This window comes from Harpia harpyja, chromosome 3 (genome assembly GCF_026419915.1).
Source record: "Harpia harpyja isolate bHarHar1 chromosome 3, bHarHar1 primary haplotype, whole genome shotgun sequence".
Taxonomy (NCBI): Eukaryota; Metazoa; Chordata; class Aves; order Accipitriformes; family Accipitridae; genus Harpia; species Harpia harpyja.
This window is the reverse complement of record NC_068942.1, coordinates 58100126-58118897: the sequence shown is the minus strand read 5'-3', so window position 1 is coordinate 58118897 and position 18772 is coordinate 58100126. Positions and strand designations below refer to the sequence as shown.

At 49.5% G+C, this 18772-nt stretch overlaps 2 protein-coding genes across 8 annotated transcripts; one reads left to right on the top strand and one right to left on the bottom strand.

The window, feature by feature from the left end:
• The first annotated feature begins 26 nt into the window (after positions 1 to 26).
• On the top strand, positions 27 to 8163 carry LOC128139837 (probable serine/threonine-protein kinase DDB_G0272254). 2 transcript variants are annotated; one of them, XM_052782819.1, is made up of 13 exons: positions 27 to 205; positions 600 to 776; positions 1059 to 1164; positions 1675 to 1797; positions 2329 to 2548; positions 3550 to 3573; positions 4378 to 4500; positions 5059 to 5246; positions 6001 to 6200; positions 6525 to 6616; positions 6940 to 6994; positions 7684 to 7781; positions 7923 to 8163. In XM_052782819.1, exons 1-13 carry the CDS (start codon positions 81 to 83, stop codon positions 8135 to 8137), a joined length of 1746 nt encoding a protein of 581 aa, XP_052638779.1. In that variant the 5' UTR covers positions 27 to 80; the 3' UTR covers positions 8138 to 8163. The 2 variants fall into 2 exon arrangements, with proteins under 2 accessions (XP_052638779.1, XP_052638781.1); XM_052782821.1 differs by having other exon boundaries at positions 7883 to 8117.
• A 1002-nt stretch (positions 8164 to 9165) lies between these two features.
• On the bottom strand, positions 9166 to 18677 carry GSTZ1 (glutathione S-transferase zeta 1). Of its 6 annotated transcripts, none has more exons than XM_052782822.1 (10): positions 18544 to 18673; positions 15885 to 15987; positions 15290 to 15341; positions 14487 to 14554; positions 13606 to 13686; positions 13002 to 13127; positions 12387 to 12462; positions 11514 to 11566; positions 10198 to 10247; positions 9166 to 9558 (listed from the first exon to the last, which is right to left on the bottom strand). In XM_052782822.1, exons 2-10 carry the CDS (start codon positions 15906 to 15908, stop codon positions 9432 to 9434), a joined length of 657 nt encoding a protein of 218 aa, XP_052638782.1. In that variant the 5' UTR covers positions 15909 to 15987; positions 18544 to 18673; the 3' UTR covers positions 9166 to 9431. The 6 variants fall into 6 exon arrangements, with proteins under 6 accessions (XP_052638782.1, XP_052638783.1, XP_052638784.1 ...); XM_052782823.1 differs by having other exon boundaries at positions 15885 to 18059; positions 18544 to 18640; XM_052782824.1 differs by lacking the exon at positions 15885 to 15987 and having other exon boundaries at positions 18544 to 18672.
• Positions 18678 to 18772: the final 95 nt, after the last annotated feature.

The following is an 18772-nucleotide window of genomic DNA, read 5'->3' as shown; positions in this document are numbered from 1 at the left end:
CGCGGAGGCCGGGGGCGGGGGATGGCCGGCGGCCGCCCGCAGCTGCGCCGCGGCGCCTTAATGGCGGCCACCCGCGGCCCATGGGGCCGTCCGCCGCTATGCTGCCCGCCGGCCGCCGGGCCCGGCCGAGGGGTAACGCCCAGGAGAGCGGCCTCGCCTTCTACGTGCTGTGGGCGCTGCGGGAGCCGCCGCGGCGGCTCGGCAGGTGCGGACCGGCCCTGCCAGGGGCGGCTCCGTCGCGGCAGCGGCTGCCTCGGGGGGCTGCGAGGCCGCCCCGGCCCCGTTCCTGTCCGGGGGTGGGCTCCCCCGCGGGCGGGGGGCGACCTGCACGCCTCGCCTCCCCTCTCCCCTCTGGAGGTGCCCCTGTTCGCATGGCTGTGCTGCCCCAGCTCATGGCTGCGCTCCCTTCCCAGGCTACCACTTGCTTTCTTCATTGCATCCCTGCGCAGTCTCCTCTTGAAACGACACAAACCCTCTCCTTTCGCCCTCGCCTGGCATAAACGTGTTTTCAAGTCTTTTCGTGTATTTTTTGGACCTTTCATTTTATTCCTTGATGATTATCTCTTGTCTTCTGTTGTTTTTCTTCCCGCCCCTCGCAGCAAGTCCAGCAAGATGGGTTTCCAGGCTTGGCTGCCCCTGCCGTTGCCAAAGCAGCTGGTGGTGTTCGGGCTGGGAGACTGGAGCTGTTACTCACCAAACACAAGCATCGTGGCGGATGTGCTGGTGTCCCCGGGAGTCGCGCCGCAGCGGGTCGGCACGCTGGAGCCTGCCCGCAGGTCGCGGTGGGAGCTGGTGCCGCTGGGGTGTCAGCAGGGGTGTCCTGGAAAAGCCTTCTGCTCTGTGGTGCTGCCCAGTTCTGCTGGTGTCATCCCAAAGCCGATCAGGCCTGCTGGTCCTCCACCATGGTGTTTCTCTCTAGTGATGCTTTCAGCTTCCTTTTAGCTGCTTTCAGGGCTGGATCTTTTTTGGCTTTGGGGTGTTACCAGCTAGTGTGGGAGCAGGAGTTTTTCCCAGGTCAGTGTCACTTCTGGACTGAAAACCCATGGTCCCTTGTGCAGGTCTCTGGTGTGGGAAGGTGACTGGAGGACAGATATTTTCATGGCCTCATTGAAAGAGATGGATAAAGGCAACTCTGTGAAGCTTGTACTGACTGTCAATGGACAGGTAAAAAAACTGACATCCTACTCTCTTCCTGCCCAGGGTCCTAAATGTTGTTACTTCTGAGCTACAGAGCTTCCTCTCCCACTGTCTCGTTTTCCTTCTCTTTGCTACTCCAAGGCAGAGCTGCCTCATGTGGATCTGTTAACGCTTATTTGTGCTGAGCCTAAACCTCCTGTGATGCTCCAGGCTATTCCCTAAACAGCTTTGCCAGAACACCTCATGTGTTGCAGGAGATGGGTAACAGAGAGCGGTTCACTTGCAGTTCCACTTTCTCCTGGGTCTGTGGTACTTACACAGTTGTTTTACCTTCTGCTGAAGCCCTTGGATTTAGCACCTCCCAGTGCCTGGCTTTGCTTTTCTTTGTTTATTCTCTTGGTGCTGGAAATGAAAGCTGGGCTATTCCCTTGCAGGGAATCTGACCTTTGCAAGACATCTTTTTGCTCACCCTTTGTGGATGGAGGCCAGCACACTTGGTGTGTCCTTTTATTCTCACTGTCGCTGTTTCTGCCACAGCTGCTCCAAGGTGTCTCCAGCAGTACACCCACCCACCCCTTCCTCATCCCGGAGACCACCCAGTCACCAGTGCTCCTAGCACATGATATGCCCCTTGGTCAGGACCTGGAGGATCCTGCTGTGGTATGTGTATCTTGGAGCCTTCCTCTCATTATTTCATCCTCTGCTTAGTACCTTCTCCCTCACTTGTAGCTGCTTAGTTGATGTCTAGCAGAAACATTTGCTGCTGCTCTCTTAGTGGAGACCTGGCTAAGCAAGTTTTGGAGCTGAAGATTCACTTGTGCTAAAGAAAGTGGTACTCCATTGAAATGCCTTTGGAAGGGTTGAATTTAACAGCCCTTGGTGGGTTGATCGATCAGCCTGGTTACTCCTGGCACAGATGGCCTTTCTGCCGTTCCAGTTGCCTTGTGTTAGCTGTGCCCATCGCAGCCAGCAGTCTGAAAGCGGACCACTGGGCATATAGCAGCAGGTAGCTGCATTGCTCAACATATATTTGGTGGCTGGTGCTGTTGGCATGCTGGCCCTTAAGCCTCAACGGGAAGACAAGCCTGAAAAGTCACCATGTGAAACTAATCTCTGGCCCAGTAACAGACAACTCACAGCAGCCTCAGGTCTTTTTCTTCAGGGCTGATTTGACTGGGACTCTTGTCACAGGTTAAGAATCAGAGCTCAGAGGTGACTGCTAGAGCATCCAGGCATAGGAGGAAGGATGTCTGCCCAGCACTGAGGACCCTGGCAGTACCCTGTGCCCTGAAACCACCATGTGGCAAGGTGGAACCCAGCCAGGCCTGGAGGAAGAGTCCTGTCCACCCCAAGAAGCCCAGGAAAGTTTTATTTGAACCCACAGCATCTGAGAGAGATCTCAATGAAGAAGGTAACTCTGGCAGCTTCCAGGTTTATTTTACAGGTCTTGTCTGAACGATCTGCTGGGCAACAACTTCCCAGTCCATTTCTCTGTATACCTCCCAGGCAAGGTGGGCTTGTCTGTCTTGGCTTGCAAAATACCGAGAACTGCTCCTTAGTGCTGGATAAACTGCTTGATGATTTTCTGCCTGTTGGGAAAAGGCCAGAAATAGAACATGGGACACTCTTAGTGCCAACACTCTGTACCATAACGTAATATGCGTATTTCTTCATATGAGTAAAAGTGCTTTATAAGTGAAGGCAAGTACCATTAGCCTTGTTTTACAAAAGAGTAAAATTGAAGCACAAGAAAGTTACCTACTGTGACATTCTGTAACCTCTCCATTAGTCTGTCTGTTCCCCTGCTAACAGCATACCACTTGGTCCATAGAAGACATTGGTTATTATTAAGGTATAGAGAATATGAAAACGAATAGATGTATAATTAGTGTAATTGTACTGACCTTTCAGTAATGAGAAGGTAGCTGCCAAGGGGTTTGGAAACAAAACCTTTAGCTTCTGGAGTGTGAATTCCAAGTCAGCTCCAGGGTGTGACCAAGTTTGTGTGTAAATGTTTGACAATAGCTCAGTAGTCCCCATGTGAAGTGACTTCCTGGGACTTGGCTTGCTTCTCACAAAGGCAGATATAGCTCCATCATAAAGTTGCTTCTGCTGTAGGCAGTATGAGACGTGGGGAAATGAGCTTCCATCAGAGGGGTAAAATGCAATGGTGACAGCATGATGGCCCTCAAAGGAAGTATGCCCTGCTCTTACCTGTCTTCTGCATTTCTTCTTCTGAGACTTTCTTCAGGATTCTTGGTCTTGCACCTTGTTTGTTACAGTGAGGTAGCTTTGTGCTGAGGGTTGGAGGAAGGAAGGCCAAAGAGCTCTTAAGCCATGGAGTTGAACATTTTCCAGGGTATGTCTGCTGGCTGCTTTCTTTATGGGGCCATCTCTGTGTTTCCTCTGCAGATCTGGCAGTGGAGGAGTTGCGAGGTGAGGATCTGGTTCCTAGATCCTGGTTTGTCTTTTCAGCTACTCGGTGATGTAATTCCCTTTAATGTCACAGCCCTTTCATGCTTCATCCTTTATCTCCCCGGGGATCAAGAATAACAAGTAGGTTGTGTGTATATACTGTTCTCCTCCATGCAATTGCCCTCAGTATAGGTGCTTCCAGTACCTTCAGGCTCTCCAATATGCCTCTGTAGCCCCTCTGAATCTTAGGCACACCTCTGGGTGCATAGCTCTTGGAGGCAAAGGGTAAGATGTGGAATAGACTTTGATTAAAAAGTATTTTTTAGCTTGGTCAGCCAACTGCAGGGGCATGGGAGAGAAAAGGAGGAGGAACAGAGCAGTATGAGGAATATCTTTGGATATCAACTCCTGGCTTCTGGTTGCTGTATCTTAGGCACTAACAAGCTGTCCCTGGGTAGCCCTCCCTCACAAGGAGTAACAGAGGGAGATAGCACAACTGGGATATCCCTTCTGGGGATGGGTAATCAATGGGGGCCATCCAAGCTTGTCTGAAGTGGCAGCCTGTATGCATCCTACATCCAGCCAGACTCTTTGCTGGCTCCCTCTGCTAGCGATGTCTCTCCTCGTACAGCAATTACTCCCCAAAGCCACAGAAAACCTTCCTCAGGGAGCTATGTCTCTTGCCACCCCAGAGGGAAGAGACCTGGGGCCCTTGCTTTCCCATTTCTTCCCTCTCAGCCTTCAGCTGCCTTCTCCCCAGCAGGGAAGGGAGCTGGGGGTGTCTCATCTGACTCTGCTCACAGCCCTGTGCTCTCCTCTCCCCAGGCAGTCCCAGCCCACGGTGGTGCCATGCCATGTGCCTCAGTGACCTGGGGACAGCTGTTCTGATCGGTGGAGAAGGTGTTGATCAGCAGTCCTGCAAGGATGCACTCTGGAAGCTGGAAATTGGTGGGGACTTTAGGGCTGTCAAAGGCAATGGGGGCAGTGGGACTTGAGGACAACTCAGGCAGATGGGAGGGGTACTCAGGGGTCTGTGCATAGGGAGGAGACAGCTAAGGTGTCACATCTCCTAGGATGGTCACCAGGCTGAGCTGAGAGCGTAGGGTGCCATGAGAGGCTGTGGGGTTGTATGTGAGAGCCCTCCAGGAGCTAAGAGGTAAGTTTTGGAAAGAGTTGGGTAAGTTTTAAGGGGTAAAAGCAACAGCACAGTTTGCAATCTGCGTGTGGTGACTGGTGGAGAAGTGTGAGATACAATTCCAGTGCCTTGCAGCTTTCTGCAGATCACTGATCCTCTCTTCCACCTTACTATTCCCCACCTAGTTAGTGTTCCCCTTCATTCCTTACACAGAGACATTTCTGTATGAGTCCCTTCTAGCTCTGAATCAGAGGAGAGGAGATGAAGGGAGCAAGGTCTTGGGTAAAGATTTTATGACATATTCTTTACATCTGGAGAAATTGAGAGCACCTTTGAACCCTCACACCACCTGTCTGGTGTTGCTTCCACAGACAGTGATTTCTGGCTTCCAGTGGGTTTCCAGCTACAAAATGCCATGCCATCGTGCTTGCGTGGTCACACAGCTACCTATGACCCAGATACCAAGCGTATCTACATCTTTGGGGGCATAAGGGAGGACAAAGACTACAGCAGCATCTACATTCTGGACACAGTCACCTGGAAATGGCTCCTCGTGGCTGTAAGTACTGCAGCTCTTCCAAGACAAAAGCACATGAGGGAGTGGCAGGTCCTGCCTGAATGTGGCAATTGTTGTGCCCAATATTCTTGCTCCAGTAGTCTTGATCCACTGTTGCTGCAGGTTGTCTGAGCTGCTTAGTTGGGACTGACAGATATAAGAAGGCCACAAGCTTGGCAGAAACCAGGGGCTGTGCCTACAATGAATGAAACAAGGGGAAAAAATGGTTGCTGCAGAGTGCTGTGTCTGACCAAGGTCATGGGTGGGAGGTACTGTACAAGTGGCAGAGGCAAATGGCCTCTCATTTTATATGGTGCTGTTGAGAGCTTCACTGGATGCTGAGTTGAAGAGATGGTCTTCTCAAATCAGGGACTGCTCTGTGCACAGCAGATCTCTGAGCTCTTTAGTTACCTGTCATGTCCTTGCAGAGGGCCCTGTCAGCAAGGGACTATCTGTCCCTTTCCTGGCTAAGTCACAAGATGGCTTTTACAGAATAAGCCTGGATGACATCTTTCTGTTTTCTGTCATCTGAGGAAGCTGGGGTAGGAGGTTGACTTCCTTCTCTCATCAGAGCATTCTGGTGGTGCACAGTACACAAAGGATGTACTGTCTGCCTGAGTGGCAAAGATCAGCTGGGGAGCCAATAAAGTGAAAATTGAGACTCGTCAAACTCGCTGCATGAGGTGGGTCCCTTTCCTACTGGTCATGCAGCAAATAATGCACTTCTTGTAACAAATATATGTTGAACTTTTTCCAGGCTAAAGGGAGGGTGCCAGTGCTCAGCTACCACAGTGCAACTGTCTACCGGAAGGAGCTCTTTGTTTTCGGAGGGACTTTCCCCAAAAAGGCATCACTGGCAGTTGGACCCTGCAGCAATGTGCTCTATGTCTTCAATCCAGAGCATGAAATTTGGTACCAGCCCATCTCAGAAGGGGAGAAGCCTCTGCCTAGGCTTGGGTGAGAGTGCTCTTATTCCAGCCTTCCAAAATAGAGCAGGAAACCTCTGCTCACCTTCCCTCCCACCCCAGTGTAATTTCCTAAATATTATATGATTGTTCTCCACTGTTTGCTCCTTAAGACAGGGCTATGATTTGAGCAATGTGACTCCCAGTACCTCCTGTCGTGAATCCTGATGGGATTCTGTCCTTGGACTGCAGTGGCTGGGGGTAGAGGCAGGTGTAGACTGAAGCTATGGCAGCCCAATAGCAGAAGCCAAGGCTGAAACATCAGTTTTGGGAACTTGCTGAAGATACTTTGTTCACTTGCTGCTTCTCTGCCCAGGCATTCAGCTACTCTACTGAAGAACAAGCTGCTGATTTTTGGGGGTCAGAGGACTTCTCTCTACCTCAGTGACATGCACATCCTGGATCTGGGTAAGAAAGTCTGTGCCAGGTGGATGCCTTGGGAAGGTCTGTTCTAAGGCAGGGACTGGGGAATGAGGTATGCTTGATGGGAAGGTAGCATTAATGTTATAAGAACTCCTGACTAGGCAATGGAGATGGAAAACTATGAGGCAAAAAAACCCCCCTTTCTGGGGTAAGAGGGGAGGGAGAGGGGAAAAACAAGAGACTGCTTTTTTGGAAGAAGCTGGGTAACAGAGAATGCAGGTTGCTGAAGTGGCAGGGTGGGGAAATTTTTGTCTAGTTATGAGGCTGAGCTTTTTGGGCATTTCACCTGCCTTTCCCCTGGCTGTCAGGTTTCATGGAGTACACGCCAGTGCCCTTCCTCACAGGACAGCCTTCCGCACGTTGGTAAGATCTTATTGCAGACCCAGGAGCTATCTTCTTCCTCTGTCCTTTCTCTTTGAAGCCAGGTTTAAACGGTGCTTGTGATCAGACCCAGTTGCGTATCTCTGTCTCCCTAGTCAAAATACAGTGGATGGCCCCTCTGCTGCAGGACCAGAAATTCCTGTGCTGGCTTAGTTGATGCCTGTAGGGTGTGTGGGGGTACAGACCCCTTAGTCCCCCTGGAAATCTGCCTTTCAAGCTACGGGAGGTTTTCTGCCATGTGCTAGTGAACTTGCTGTTTGGTCTCCACAGTACGTGGAGTACAACAGACAGAGAGGAAGAGACTCTTGTACCAGGACTATGCTGTTCCTAAAGGGACGCTATTGCCCACTAGAACAATGACTTAAATCAATCCAAAGTCCAGCTAGCCTGCTATCTCACTCCATAGAGAAAAACATAGGAGTTTTGATAGCTCCTTCTGAGACAGTTAGGTGCTTTTCAGGCCTGATTATGGCGTGACCTGCAGAGGCAAGCAAACAGCTCTTTTGGGGTTATTCAGCAAGTCAGGGCAGAAGAGAAGCAGAAGTTAACTTCCATTCTGCAGCTTAAGCCTCCAGCCTCTTGCTGAAGTCTGCCCACCCCCGCCCATTGCTGACTGAGGCAACCCCAGCAGGTTTTGCTGTAGTCACCTTTTGGCTTTGCTTTGGTTGCAGTTTTCATGCAGCTCTGGCTGTGTCGGACCAGAAGGTTCTGATCAGTGGAGGCTGCAATGCCAAGGGAGCCCTGCAGGATGCCTTTGTCTTCCACCTAGGTAAGTGACTCTCCCTGTTAACATAGCTGAAGGTGACTATGGGGCTGCAGTGGTGTTTCTGAACACCTGGTCTGGTCCATTTGTTTCATCCCTTGCACTAGGAATGGGCTTGTCAGTATTGATAGCCCCTTTCTACTTCAGATACTCTTTCATGGAGCATGGTGATCCACCACGACCTCTGTTCTGTGCCCCGAGCTGGCCACACATTGCTTGACCTGACTCCTGCCCGCCTGATGGATGTGGACAAGGAGAACAAAGAGGAGCATAACCTGCACACAGTGTTGGTCTTTGGGGGCTCCAACTGTGCTGGGACCTTTTACAACAGCACAGTCAAGATCCAGCTGGATGTAGGATAATGCACAATACTTGGAATGAGCCTGGAACACCAGCCTGAATACAGACATGGATGGCAATAAATGAGTCCAAGCAATGTGGCAGTCCAAGCATCTATATGTAGGTGAATGCTGCCCTGGCACAAAGACTTTGTAAAGTCTTTCTGAAGGCTGTGGGTATTGCCGCCTTAGGGTAGCTGCTATACAGCATCAGACTGACAGAAATTGTCTCCCATATGCCTGGCTTGGTACCTGGGCTTGCAGATGAGCCTGCACAGGAACAGTCACAGGCTTCTGGGTTTCTCTTCTCACCCTACAGGTTTCTGGGCTGGAACCTGTGGGGTGCTTTCAGCTCTGAAGGTGACTCAGGTGTTGGGTTTCATTTGCGATGAGTGGAATGGGATTTACTCATGCCACTTGGAAGGTCCTCACAGTGAAAGTACAGGCATGATTCTGGTTTGGAGGGAATCTGGGGTGGGATTCCCTTGGGCAATAGTCTGCAGCTGAGGACTAGGAAAACACCCAGAGCAGTGTCTGAGGATGGGAAAAGGAAGAGAATGCCATAATTTTCAGCATACGGGAGTGAGCTGGTTGTGTCTTGCCGACTATGGCACAACCATCTAGCTTTGCTCTAGAAAGACCATTATAAATTCCACAAGACTGCTGCTAGATGTAAGGAAGAGGTACAAATCAGCTGTCCCAGTAGTAGTTCTTTTGTCACTACAAGGGGTGGCAGAGTTGCTGACTGTTGGCTCTTACAAGACCCATGGGACTCAAAAAGGGTTGGGATTAAGCCGTCTTCTGTCAGAGACTAGCTCTTACTGTTTATATCCATGGCACTGATGATGATGCCATAGCTCTGAGACAGCTGCAAGGACAAGCAGGCCTGCTGGGTTAGCAGCACACTGTGTACACTGGTTCCCTGATGCTCTTTCTGTAGATGGGATAAAGAAGATGCCCGTGTGGGGAGTCCAGAATTGGCTCAATGCCTCACAGTTGTTTGTGGCCACATTCCGCCCCCCTGCCCAAAGCCATACAAAGGGGACTTCTGATAATTATAGATGCTACTGCTTTAATCTGCTTCATGGAGATACATCAAATAGAAAAAACATAGTCAGAAGTAGCTGCAAGCTTTCCAGCACAGGCATAGCTCCTGTAAGTCATCCAGGCTACTTCCAGGTCCTCTGTCCTTCTTCCCACCCAGATAAAAGTGAGACAATAGCACTAGGGCCTCCTGCTGGCACTCAAGTCCTACTCAAGCAGTAGCTGTTGTCCTCTTTGACCCTTCAGCTTACTTGATGTAATGAGTAGAAAGGCTTCAAGCTCGCAGCTCTGCAGGAGTATCTGGCTGCAGGGATGGGTGGCTTACTTTGAATGCCTCTAACTCCAGGAGAGCTTTGTTTATTCTGGTTATTGTGGGATATGGACCCATGTCCACTTTGAATCTGCAAAAGGAAAAGAATTTGTGAGGTACTATGAGTCGGACAGCCAGTGCAGCAGTGAGCAGAAGAGCAGAGGAGTATGCTGTGCCTGCCCAGTATGGGAGAATCTCACAGGCTATGGTACATTTGCATTAAGAGAAAAGGTTCATCCTTGTAGGTTTAAAAACAAATGCTAGAGGAAAGGTTAGTTCTTCCATCTTGACTAGGCTTTTACATAGTGTGCAGCAGAGGGTAAGAAGGCACTATGCTTTTCCTGGGAATCATGCAGCCACTACTTGCATAGGTTTAAGGCTTTCAACAAATATAGTCAGATTAATCTTTTCCCCATCTGCAGCGTAAATATAGGGCAAACAGGGAAAGAGGATGTGGAGTGTGGGCAGCCTTAGCTTTTCTAAGGACATAGATCAGGTTTCCTCCAGGGGCCTCTAAGATGAGAGCACAGCTCCTTATTTCCAAGAGCTTCCAAAAGAGATAGTATTTGTGACATAGGAAAGCATCCCTCCTGCCTCCCCTATCCAGTTATGGATTCTTCTCTTTATGAATTTTCCTAACAGGCACAAGGAGCAGCAGAAGGTAAGCTCTGACAGCCCAGCACAAGGAGTAGGTGCCCTTGAAGAGCGCCTCAAGCTTAGCCTTAATTACCTTTCAGCATTGAAAACTTGGGGCACCAAGCACAGATCAGCCATGGAGACCTGCAAATGTAGCAGAGAAAAGGGGTCAGAGTAACTCAGAGCCTGTCCCGTCATGCTTCACTGTGGTGGCAGGCTTTTACAGCAGGATAGAAATTATTTTATCAGCCAGTACAGAGGAGTTGTCACAACAATCCCATTCTTTAATCCAGCATAAATAATACAACAACAGTACAAGGAAAGGAGCTTCATAGGAGTCACTAGTAGAAGAAGCCATCGGCCTTTAGGGAGCTTCATATTTACCGGCTGATCATCATGACCTCAAGGACAAAGTGCTTCTATGGCAACTGCCTCTGAGCAAACAAGTCTGCTGGCAAGCTGCAGAGGGAGGCAATGGAGGGAGGGGGCAGTTTGTGTGGCTGGGAAAAGATGAGTAAATTTTGTTTGTTTGCATTGCAGGAGTATCAAGCAGCTCCTGCTGATGTCAAGACCTGATACGCGATAGGGCCTTTGCACACAGGCTCAGGGACTTGCAATCTGAAGAGAAGACTCAAGGACAATACAGCTAGCTGCACAGAGGCAGCTACCCCCACCCCACTCCCCAGGTCGCAAAGTTCTGGGTGCCTTTCCGAGCACACATTATTCTCCAGCATAAGATCTCATAACTAGCTTTTGCCCACCAAGGTCTCCAGTTCCATAAGGCTCCTACTAGACAATCCTCTGCATCACAGGTCATTGCAGGAGTCTTCCTTTTTGCCAGGCTTTTATAGGAAGGATCCAATTGCCTGCCAAACAGGACTACTAAATGGAAGAGGCCTGAGTGGCCTCTAGCTTGGTAAGGGTCAGAACAGCTTGTTTGTGAGCTCTCTGAAATCTGTCCATGTTAAAATTGGACAAACAGAGCAGAAAAATAAAATACAACTTGGTTAAAGGTTCCACAGAGCAGAGCTAAGAACTGAACCTGTGTTTTTTGAGCCAAGCTTTGCCCCTATGACAGGACACTTTGAACTCCAAATCTCTTAAAGGTGAAATATATAATCTGTTTCCACATTCACTAGTAGAAGCCAGATCCTAGATACAGCTGCAGAATCTGGCCATCAGCAGGTTATAGGCAGGGACAAGTAAACATCTCTGTAGCTATTTGCAAGTCAGTAATGGCCTAAGTGGGATCCATGCAGCTATTTTTCTTATGGTGAAGGCATCGCATCTAACTCCAGGCACAGGCTGGAGTTGTTCTGTGTCTCCACAACTAATTTCCTTTCCTGTTTTATGGAATATACTGGGGTTTTCAGTTCTCCAACAGTACACAACACTCTCGCAGATACTTACTTCATCCCCCACACAGTAGCACCCAGCAGTGTGCTGCAGAGTCTGCTCCAGTGCTGTTGAGAGAGGTGGTATACTGGAGTGAGGCATTGGAAAAACATTTGAAAGGGACACCAAAGACCTTTTAGACTGGGAATTATGAACAAAGGTATTTTGACCCTGAGCTGAGTATGAAAAAGGAGCAATTTGGGACAAAACCTAGAAGGAACAGAAATCTTACAACAGCATAGTTACAGGAGTCTTTAGGGTCCTTCAGCCTTTTGGGACCCAGGGTGATTTCAGCTGCTTCAGGCAATGGACCTGAAATACTAGGAGGACAATGTAGAGATACATGAGAGTGAAGAAGGGAAAAATGCAAGTGTTCAGTCAGTTTGTGTCTGTCTAGAAGTGAAGATGGGCCTCCCATTCCAGCACATGGGGGAAGGGGTTTTGAGGAAACAAAGCACTGTATGTCTCCGAGGGAGGTAAAGAAATACTCTGCTGCTTGCTAGATTCTGTGGGAGTTCACCACCAGATGTATTTTGCCTGAGGACAAAAGCATACCAATATAGATTGACAGAGCTCTAAAGCAAAAGGCACTAGTTAGGGAGCAGCTGGGTGGAAAGGAGAAGTGCTGTCAGCCCTCATGCGTGAGGGTGAATCAACTGCTATGGTGTACAGGATGGCCTCAGGCTTTCCCTCTTCCATGCACAGCAGCGTAAGTGCCCTGTGGACAGTATCTTTCCTCTGAGACCCTGGAGTGCTACCAGCAGGGCAGGATCCCAACACACCAGCCTAGGGACATCTGTTGTTCTGCTTAAGGAGGAAAGTAGAACCCCAGTGGTGCAGTTATGAAGGGTCAGTCAAAGTACTGATAATTTTGGATGTGGGATGCACCTTGGAAGCCAGACGCAATGCAGTTCCGAGCCCATTCCATTTTTTTCTCCCCCATTTGTTTCAGGATGCTCAGGTTCTGTGAAGGCAAGTGATCTCCAGGTTAGATTGACCGCTGCTGGCTGGATTTTGCCCACTGCCTCATCCAGTGGAGGAGAGGGGAGACGAGGAGTTGCCAAGCCTGAACTCCCACCCTGAGTTCAGCCTGCTGGGTCAGCCCTGACTTCACCCTCACTGAACCATGCACCCTGCTGTATCTCTCTCCTGAGACTGTCCTTCTGTACCAGCTGCCAGGGTATCCCTTTGCCTCTGCCCTTTGGGTTACTCAGTTGTTGTCTTCCTAAAATATACTAGACCCTGCAGTGCAACTGCATGGGTTCAGCTGTTTCTGGAAAGAACCCTGGGGTGCTATAGGATTTTCTTTGTAGGAAATACTGTATTGTTGCCATTGGCAGATCAGGAAGAGGCTAAGCAGAGATTTCATTTGCTAACACACAGTCTTAAGGTCTGCCACTCTATTGGCTGGCAGCAATTTAAAGAAACTGAGTTTTTCAGAGATACAGACTCCTGGAAAGCCCTTCTGGTTTTCTCATTTGCATGGATATGACAAGGCAATACCTGGAGTGGCTGAATGCCAGAAACAATATGATCTGCGATCATTCTGACTTGGGCTCTCTTCTTCAGATCTTGGGGCAGGAGCCTGGGGTTAGGACAGGTGTCTTCTAGGTAATGAATTATAGCTAGCTGTAATGAACAAAGAGATAAGGGGAGGTTATTGGAGAGCCAAGGAAAAGTTCACATCCTGAACACATGGGAAAGGGGAGCTGATCCAAGAGAATACAACAGCTTTTGAATGAAGTTTGTTAGCAATCCAAGCAACAGGATATCCATCCCCTTCGATGTCTGCTTGGGACCTTGTTGTCATTTAGCCCAGCTGTAATTTCAGGCAAACCCTGGCACAGCCGTCTAAGTCAGACTACAAACCGTTCAGTGAAAGGTGGAGTTATGAACCAAAGCTGAATTGAGCTTAAATCCTTGACAGCAGTTTCCCAGCAGAGGCTATATGCTATTTCTGCCCCCAAGTGGGATTGTTTATCACAAATGCCACCTTTTTTCCAATGCACAGGTGAGAGCTCTGGGGAAAGAGATGGGGCAAAGCCATCCCCTCCAGACTGGCAGCAGCTGAAGTGAATGGTTAACAGGGATGTGGCTGGTAACTCACTGACTGAGAAAGGGTGATGCCATCAATTTTCAAGGCTGGGACTTGCTGCATTGGATTCACTGCCTTGAATTCAGCAGAAAACTGTGGAAACAAACCTGAGATTACTGCAACAAGAAATTCTTCTTCCTTGTTTTCTCCCCCTAGAACCCAGTAACAAAATTGATTTATTTTTTTTTTACCTGGCTTTTCCCTCTACCTCAGTACTAATATTTGCAGTAAGTTATGCTGTACTATTAGCCTACAGCAAGCTCTCACTGGGGCTTAGGGACCACTGCATCCAAGGCCAAACTGCCTTACTTCTTGATAAACCATCAATACAAAGCCCAGGATGGGTAGTACTGCAACAGTGTCACTATTGCTGTTCTAGTTCTCCAACTCTGTCTTAGTCCATACTAGCACATCAAGCCGGTGGTGCTACTGGGTGCATGACTCCCAGCTAAGGCCCCCCAAATAAATTCTCAGTGAAGATCTCTTCCGGCAATCCACTCATTTAGCATCTTTTGGACACACCACCACCACCACACATACTTTCTGGTGTTAACTGAGTGAGGTCGAGTCTGTGTTTAAACTGCAGTGCAGCTTCTCTGAAGTCTGTGTGACAGGTATGTTCAGTTATATCGTGCTAAGCAGGAGCAATACATCTTCAGCCTTGTGAAATTCAGTCACAGATATTTAAGAGAGGGGAAGACCTTTAGTCTCCTGCAGTCATCTCGCCCTATCCTGCATGCCAGGGAATACTGGTTTAAAGCAACTATTAATTACAAAGAAGCAGTAAGGAATTCAGTGACTTTGCCTGTGAACTTTCTAGTGCTGATCCCAATTCTCCTAATGATCCCCAAGTTCAGTACCCCTGGAGAGAGCAATGGTAGCTGTATCCTTACCTGCTGCCCCCCATCCTTCAGGAGGTTCACTGGCACCACATCATAGGCAATCCCTTTCAGAGCCAGTGCTAGGGAGAACAAGAGTGTACAGCTTCAGACAGGCACACTGAGACCAGCTTCATTGGTAATGGGCTCAGGGAAACGTTATCATCTCCATTTGAAAAAAGAATGGCTTTAAAACCAAAAAAGACCCTATCCCTCAAGAAAGGTGGCCCGAGTCCACTGAGAAGGTAGCGCGCTGGCAAATGAAGGACCAAAACACTAAAGAGCAGTCCTGGCAAAAACGCTGCATTATTCAAAATAAGCTTTGCCACTCTTTGCAGTGCAGCCCCTCCTGACAGGGCTTATACAGGGCAGGGTGGGGGCTGTGCTTACCTGCAAATCCTTGCTTAAGACTGTCTCAGTCCAAGTAGGGACTGTTCCCAGCCCTGCTTAGCTCTCAAGACCTGGGCAGACCAGAGTCTGAGGCAGTATCAGTGTGAAAACAGTGTGTAGGGCCCTTCTAGATAATGTGGAAGAAACAGCCATCTGCATCATGTTAACTTTACAAAAGGAGTAATTCCCTCTCACTAGCTGCAGGCTGACGGAAGCCCTCCTGTCTGTTCCTCTCCCTTCCCCCTGCTCCAGGTAGGCTGTGGTATTCCCTTCCCTCCCACTCCAGAGAAGGGTGAGGGAAATGCCTCACTGTTCCAGGATCATGTTTGCAGATCTCTCTCTTAAGTTACTGATTAATTGGGTTAGTGAAGGGGGGGATACTGCAATAACACCAAAACAATAAAACGGAGATCAACGCTGGATCTTACCAATTCTCACTCTCCAAGAGCAGGAACTTCGGAAATAGCTATAAAGTATCGGCTGAGAAGAGAAAGCCAGGTAAAGTGGTTATATGGCGGGAACACCAGAGTATTGTAAGGAGAACAATGCATGAACAAAAGGCATTTTAGGAACTGTAAGACAGGGCAGAGCAAGGTTTGGGGAAGAGAGGGCTCCTTTCTGAAAGCAACTGCTCCTGTTTTGGGCGTACGGGTGGTGTCACTGGCTTTCATGCTGGCCCTCTGAATATTTAGTTGCACCTGATGTTTCCAGCAATGCACAAGTGACCTTAAAATCATCCCCTACAAAGCTTCCCTCTTTGTCCCTATCAGGTGTTGCTAACTTTTATCCCATCTTGGATTTTTTAAGCAAACTCCCCACTGATTATGCCAAGTGCCTGCACTGGGTATTTGCATGGCATGAAATGGCTTTTCCTGCCACACAGGGCAGGGCAAGGCCTCTTTCCAAATGACAAGAGCTACTGCTGTTGCAGGTGAATGCCAGGAGGGCAGACAGCTCATCTCTACCTGAGCTCCAGCAGCAAGGCAGCTTTCAGAGACCCTTCCACCCTGTCCAAGCTCTCACCTTTTCAGATGCCATGGTCAGCATATGCAATCTACTCCAGGAAACAAAAACAACCTCTTTGCTTTCCCTTTTATCTCAGCTGGGATGGGGGAAGGCTTCTCTCCTAAAGCCAATGAGAAAAGGACTATGCTCCCAAATCTGTGCCCAGGGCACAAAACCAGCCAGTCAGATTCAATCCTGAGTGACTGCTGTCAGCTGCATCTGCATCTCTGTGTGCTGTGCTGCAGCCCCAGCCCTGATATCAGAACCATTAACCAGCTTTGAGGTTGGAAGCACATTTAGGAACCATCCTTATTTCCCTAGCTTTTTGTTCAGAAATAAGTAAGATATGTAGAGAGCCTGTCAGGCTCTCAGCAGTTGCCAGTGCAGAAATATAGCCCTGGGGAAAAAACCAAGGAAACCGAAGCCACATGCAGAATTTCTGTTTCACTAGGGAATGACTGCCAGCTCCCTGAACAGGGGCTGCCTTTGTGGGGAGGTCCCTTAGGATCCTCCTGTGGCCCTCCTCCCATCGGAACCAGCCGGTGCAGAGGGTTTTCTATGTTGCAGGCCTGGGAGAGGATGCTACTCTGCTCCCAGGCCAACTTTGTGCAAAATATGAAGCTCGCTTTTTTGTGTTATGGTCTTTTCTTTCCACACAGGAAATTGGTACTCATGCATGTCTCTAAATAAACCCATAATCATGTCTCTTCTTCCTTCCATAGATCCCATGGCATGCCAGGGATGTCTCTGTGTCTCCACCCTCCCAAAATGCATAGAAATTGTACCAGAGAAGCAAGGCAGAAAAAGTCAGGGATTTGCTCACTGACACACAATCTGTCAACAGAAAACCAGAGAGACCCCAAGGATCTCTGTGCTCCAGTCCTCTTTGTAAACTTGATCCTTCTCTTACAGTTTAGACTGGTTCAAATAACTTTAAATGAGGTATGCATTTGATTAAATTACTCTAGTCAAAGTTTACTGAAGAAATGCTTTATAAGTGAGGAAGTAAGTGATGGCAATATTGGCAACACTTTTGTGGACAAAGTATTTACTCATTTTCTTAAATTCTCTGCTTCTAGAATCAGGGTATTAGAAATCTCAGCTATGCTTTTTTTCAAATGTCTACCCTGCTGGGTTGCAGGGAAAGAAACAGAAACTATGACTTCAAAAGGGAAACATACAGCATTCATGACATACTATTTTTACTTGTTTTTCCTGGGGACCTTGCTGATGATTTTTTGGCTCAGAAAAATTCATGTGCTTCACCACATCTGTTTTGGACTCTGGCCTCTGACCTGACAGAGACATTTCTCCTGATCCTCTCTACAGTTCTTTGTTGTTTTTGCAGCCTGCACTATCGTTTGTAATAAATTGTGCTAAGCTAATTGCTTCACTCTACAATCTCAAGGCCCCGGGGGATTTCACCAAAAAGAACATGGAAAACAACCCATCCCTCAGCTGGGAGCGCTGTCTCCAGAGGCTGGGGCCAGGAGTGATCTCCTGAGTTCATGCTGTTTTGCTCCCAGCAGCAGGGCAGATCACAGGCAAAACAATCAGCTAAGTAAAGACTAGAGACAGCAGGAGTGTTTTGTCCTCAGTGGACAGGTCCCAGAGTGACATATCTAGTCTTCCTCAGACGAAGAGCTGAGCACGGGCCAGGGAAGTAGCAGGGAAGAACTGCCTCCATTTACAACCCCATGGGGTACAATCCCCATAAGCTGCAGGTAAGACCAGTTGGAGCTGGAAGGACAGCAGGAGGACAACATTTGCTTGATGCCTACTGAGATTTCTGGTTTTGGTTCTGTTTTCATTTTCAGCAGCAGTGGTACAGTGAGGAAAATTTGGGCTTAAATCCCAATCCAGAGTAAAAATCTGGGAAATGCACTTCACTGTTTAGGAAGATGGAAGAGACACCCCAAACTTTTGTGTGTTGAGTTCTCAGGTTTCCCAGCCTGTCTGCTTCAGTATGGTCTCCTCTGGATACCACCTCTTTCCAGGCTATATTTGGGATGTACTTGGAGAGGCAAAGTGTTTCTTTCCTCTGTTTCTTGAGACCCATCACTCCAAGCAGCCTGCACACACGGATTGATGCAGAAGAGCTACCCATGTGGGACACGAGACAGAAGGCTGCTCCTTGGAGGCTTGCGCAGGGGAAACCTCGGTGTCTGAAAGGCACCACTTGTATTCTGCTGGCTTAAAATGTAAAGGTATAAGCAGAGGAACAGGTTTGCTCCTAAACCCTCAGTATCTCTGCAGCAGGCGTTGGTGTTAACAGCTATCATGGATAAACTATCTTAAGTGAACACCACCACTGCTTTGAAAGGCATTAATTTTATTTAGCACGGGGGCAAATTCCTTGCTCTCCACTGAGACAGAGACGTGGGTGCAGGCCGGGGCAGCAGAAATCTAAGAGACGCCGTGCAGAGCGGTGCAGTCCTCCCGGCAACCGCCGTCCCGGCCTTTCCGCGGAGGCCGGGGCACCAGAAGCTGATTTAGGCCGCGATCCCAGTCAGCTGCCGAGGCGGGCGGCGAGGCTAAACCGAGCGAGGCCCGCGCCGGCCGAGGGCGGAGAGCCGCCGCCCAGCGCCCCGCCGCCGCCATCGCCCCCCGCTCCCCTACCTGCCTCCCGCCCAGCGGGGCCGCTCCGCAGGCAGAGCGCCGACCCAGCACCGCGTACCTTGGCCGCGGCAGAGCTCATCCCGCGCCGCCACCCTCCGCGGGGGCTGCAGTGTCAGCCCCGTCCCGGCCTCGGAGAGCCGCCCCCTCACCTCAGGCCTCGCCCGCAGCTGTGACAGCCGCTGCCGCCCCACCCCCCGGCCCGGGGCAGGACTACATCTCCCAGCGTGCCCCGCGCCCCCCCGCCCGCCCCGGACTCCGCCTCCCAGGATGCGCCGCGCCCGGCCTGG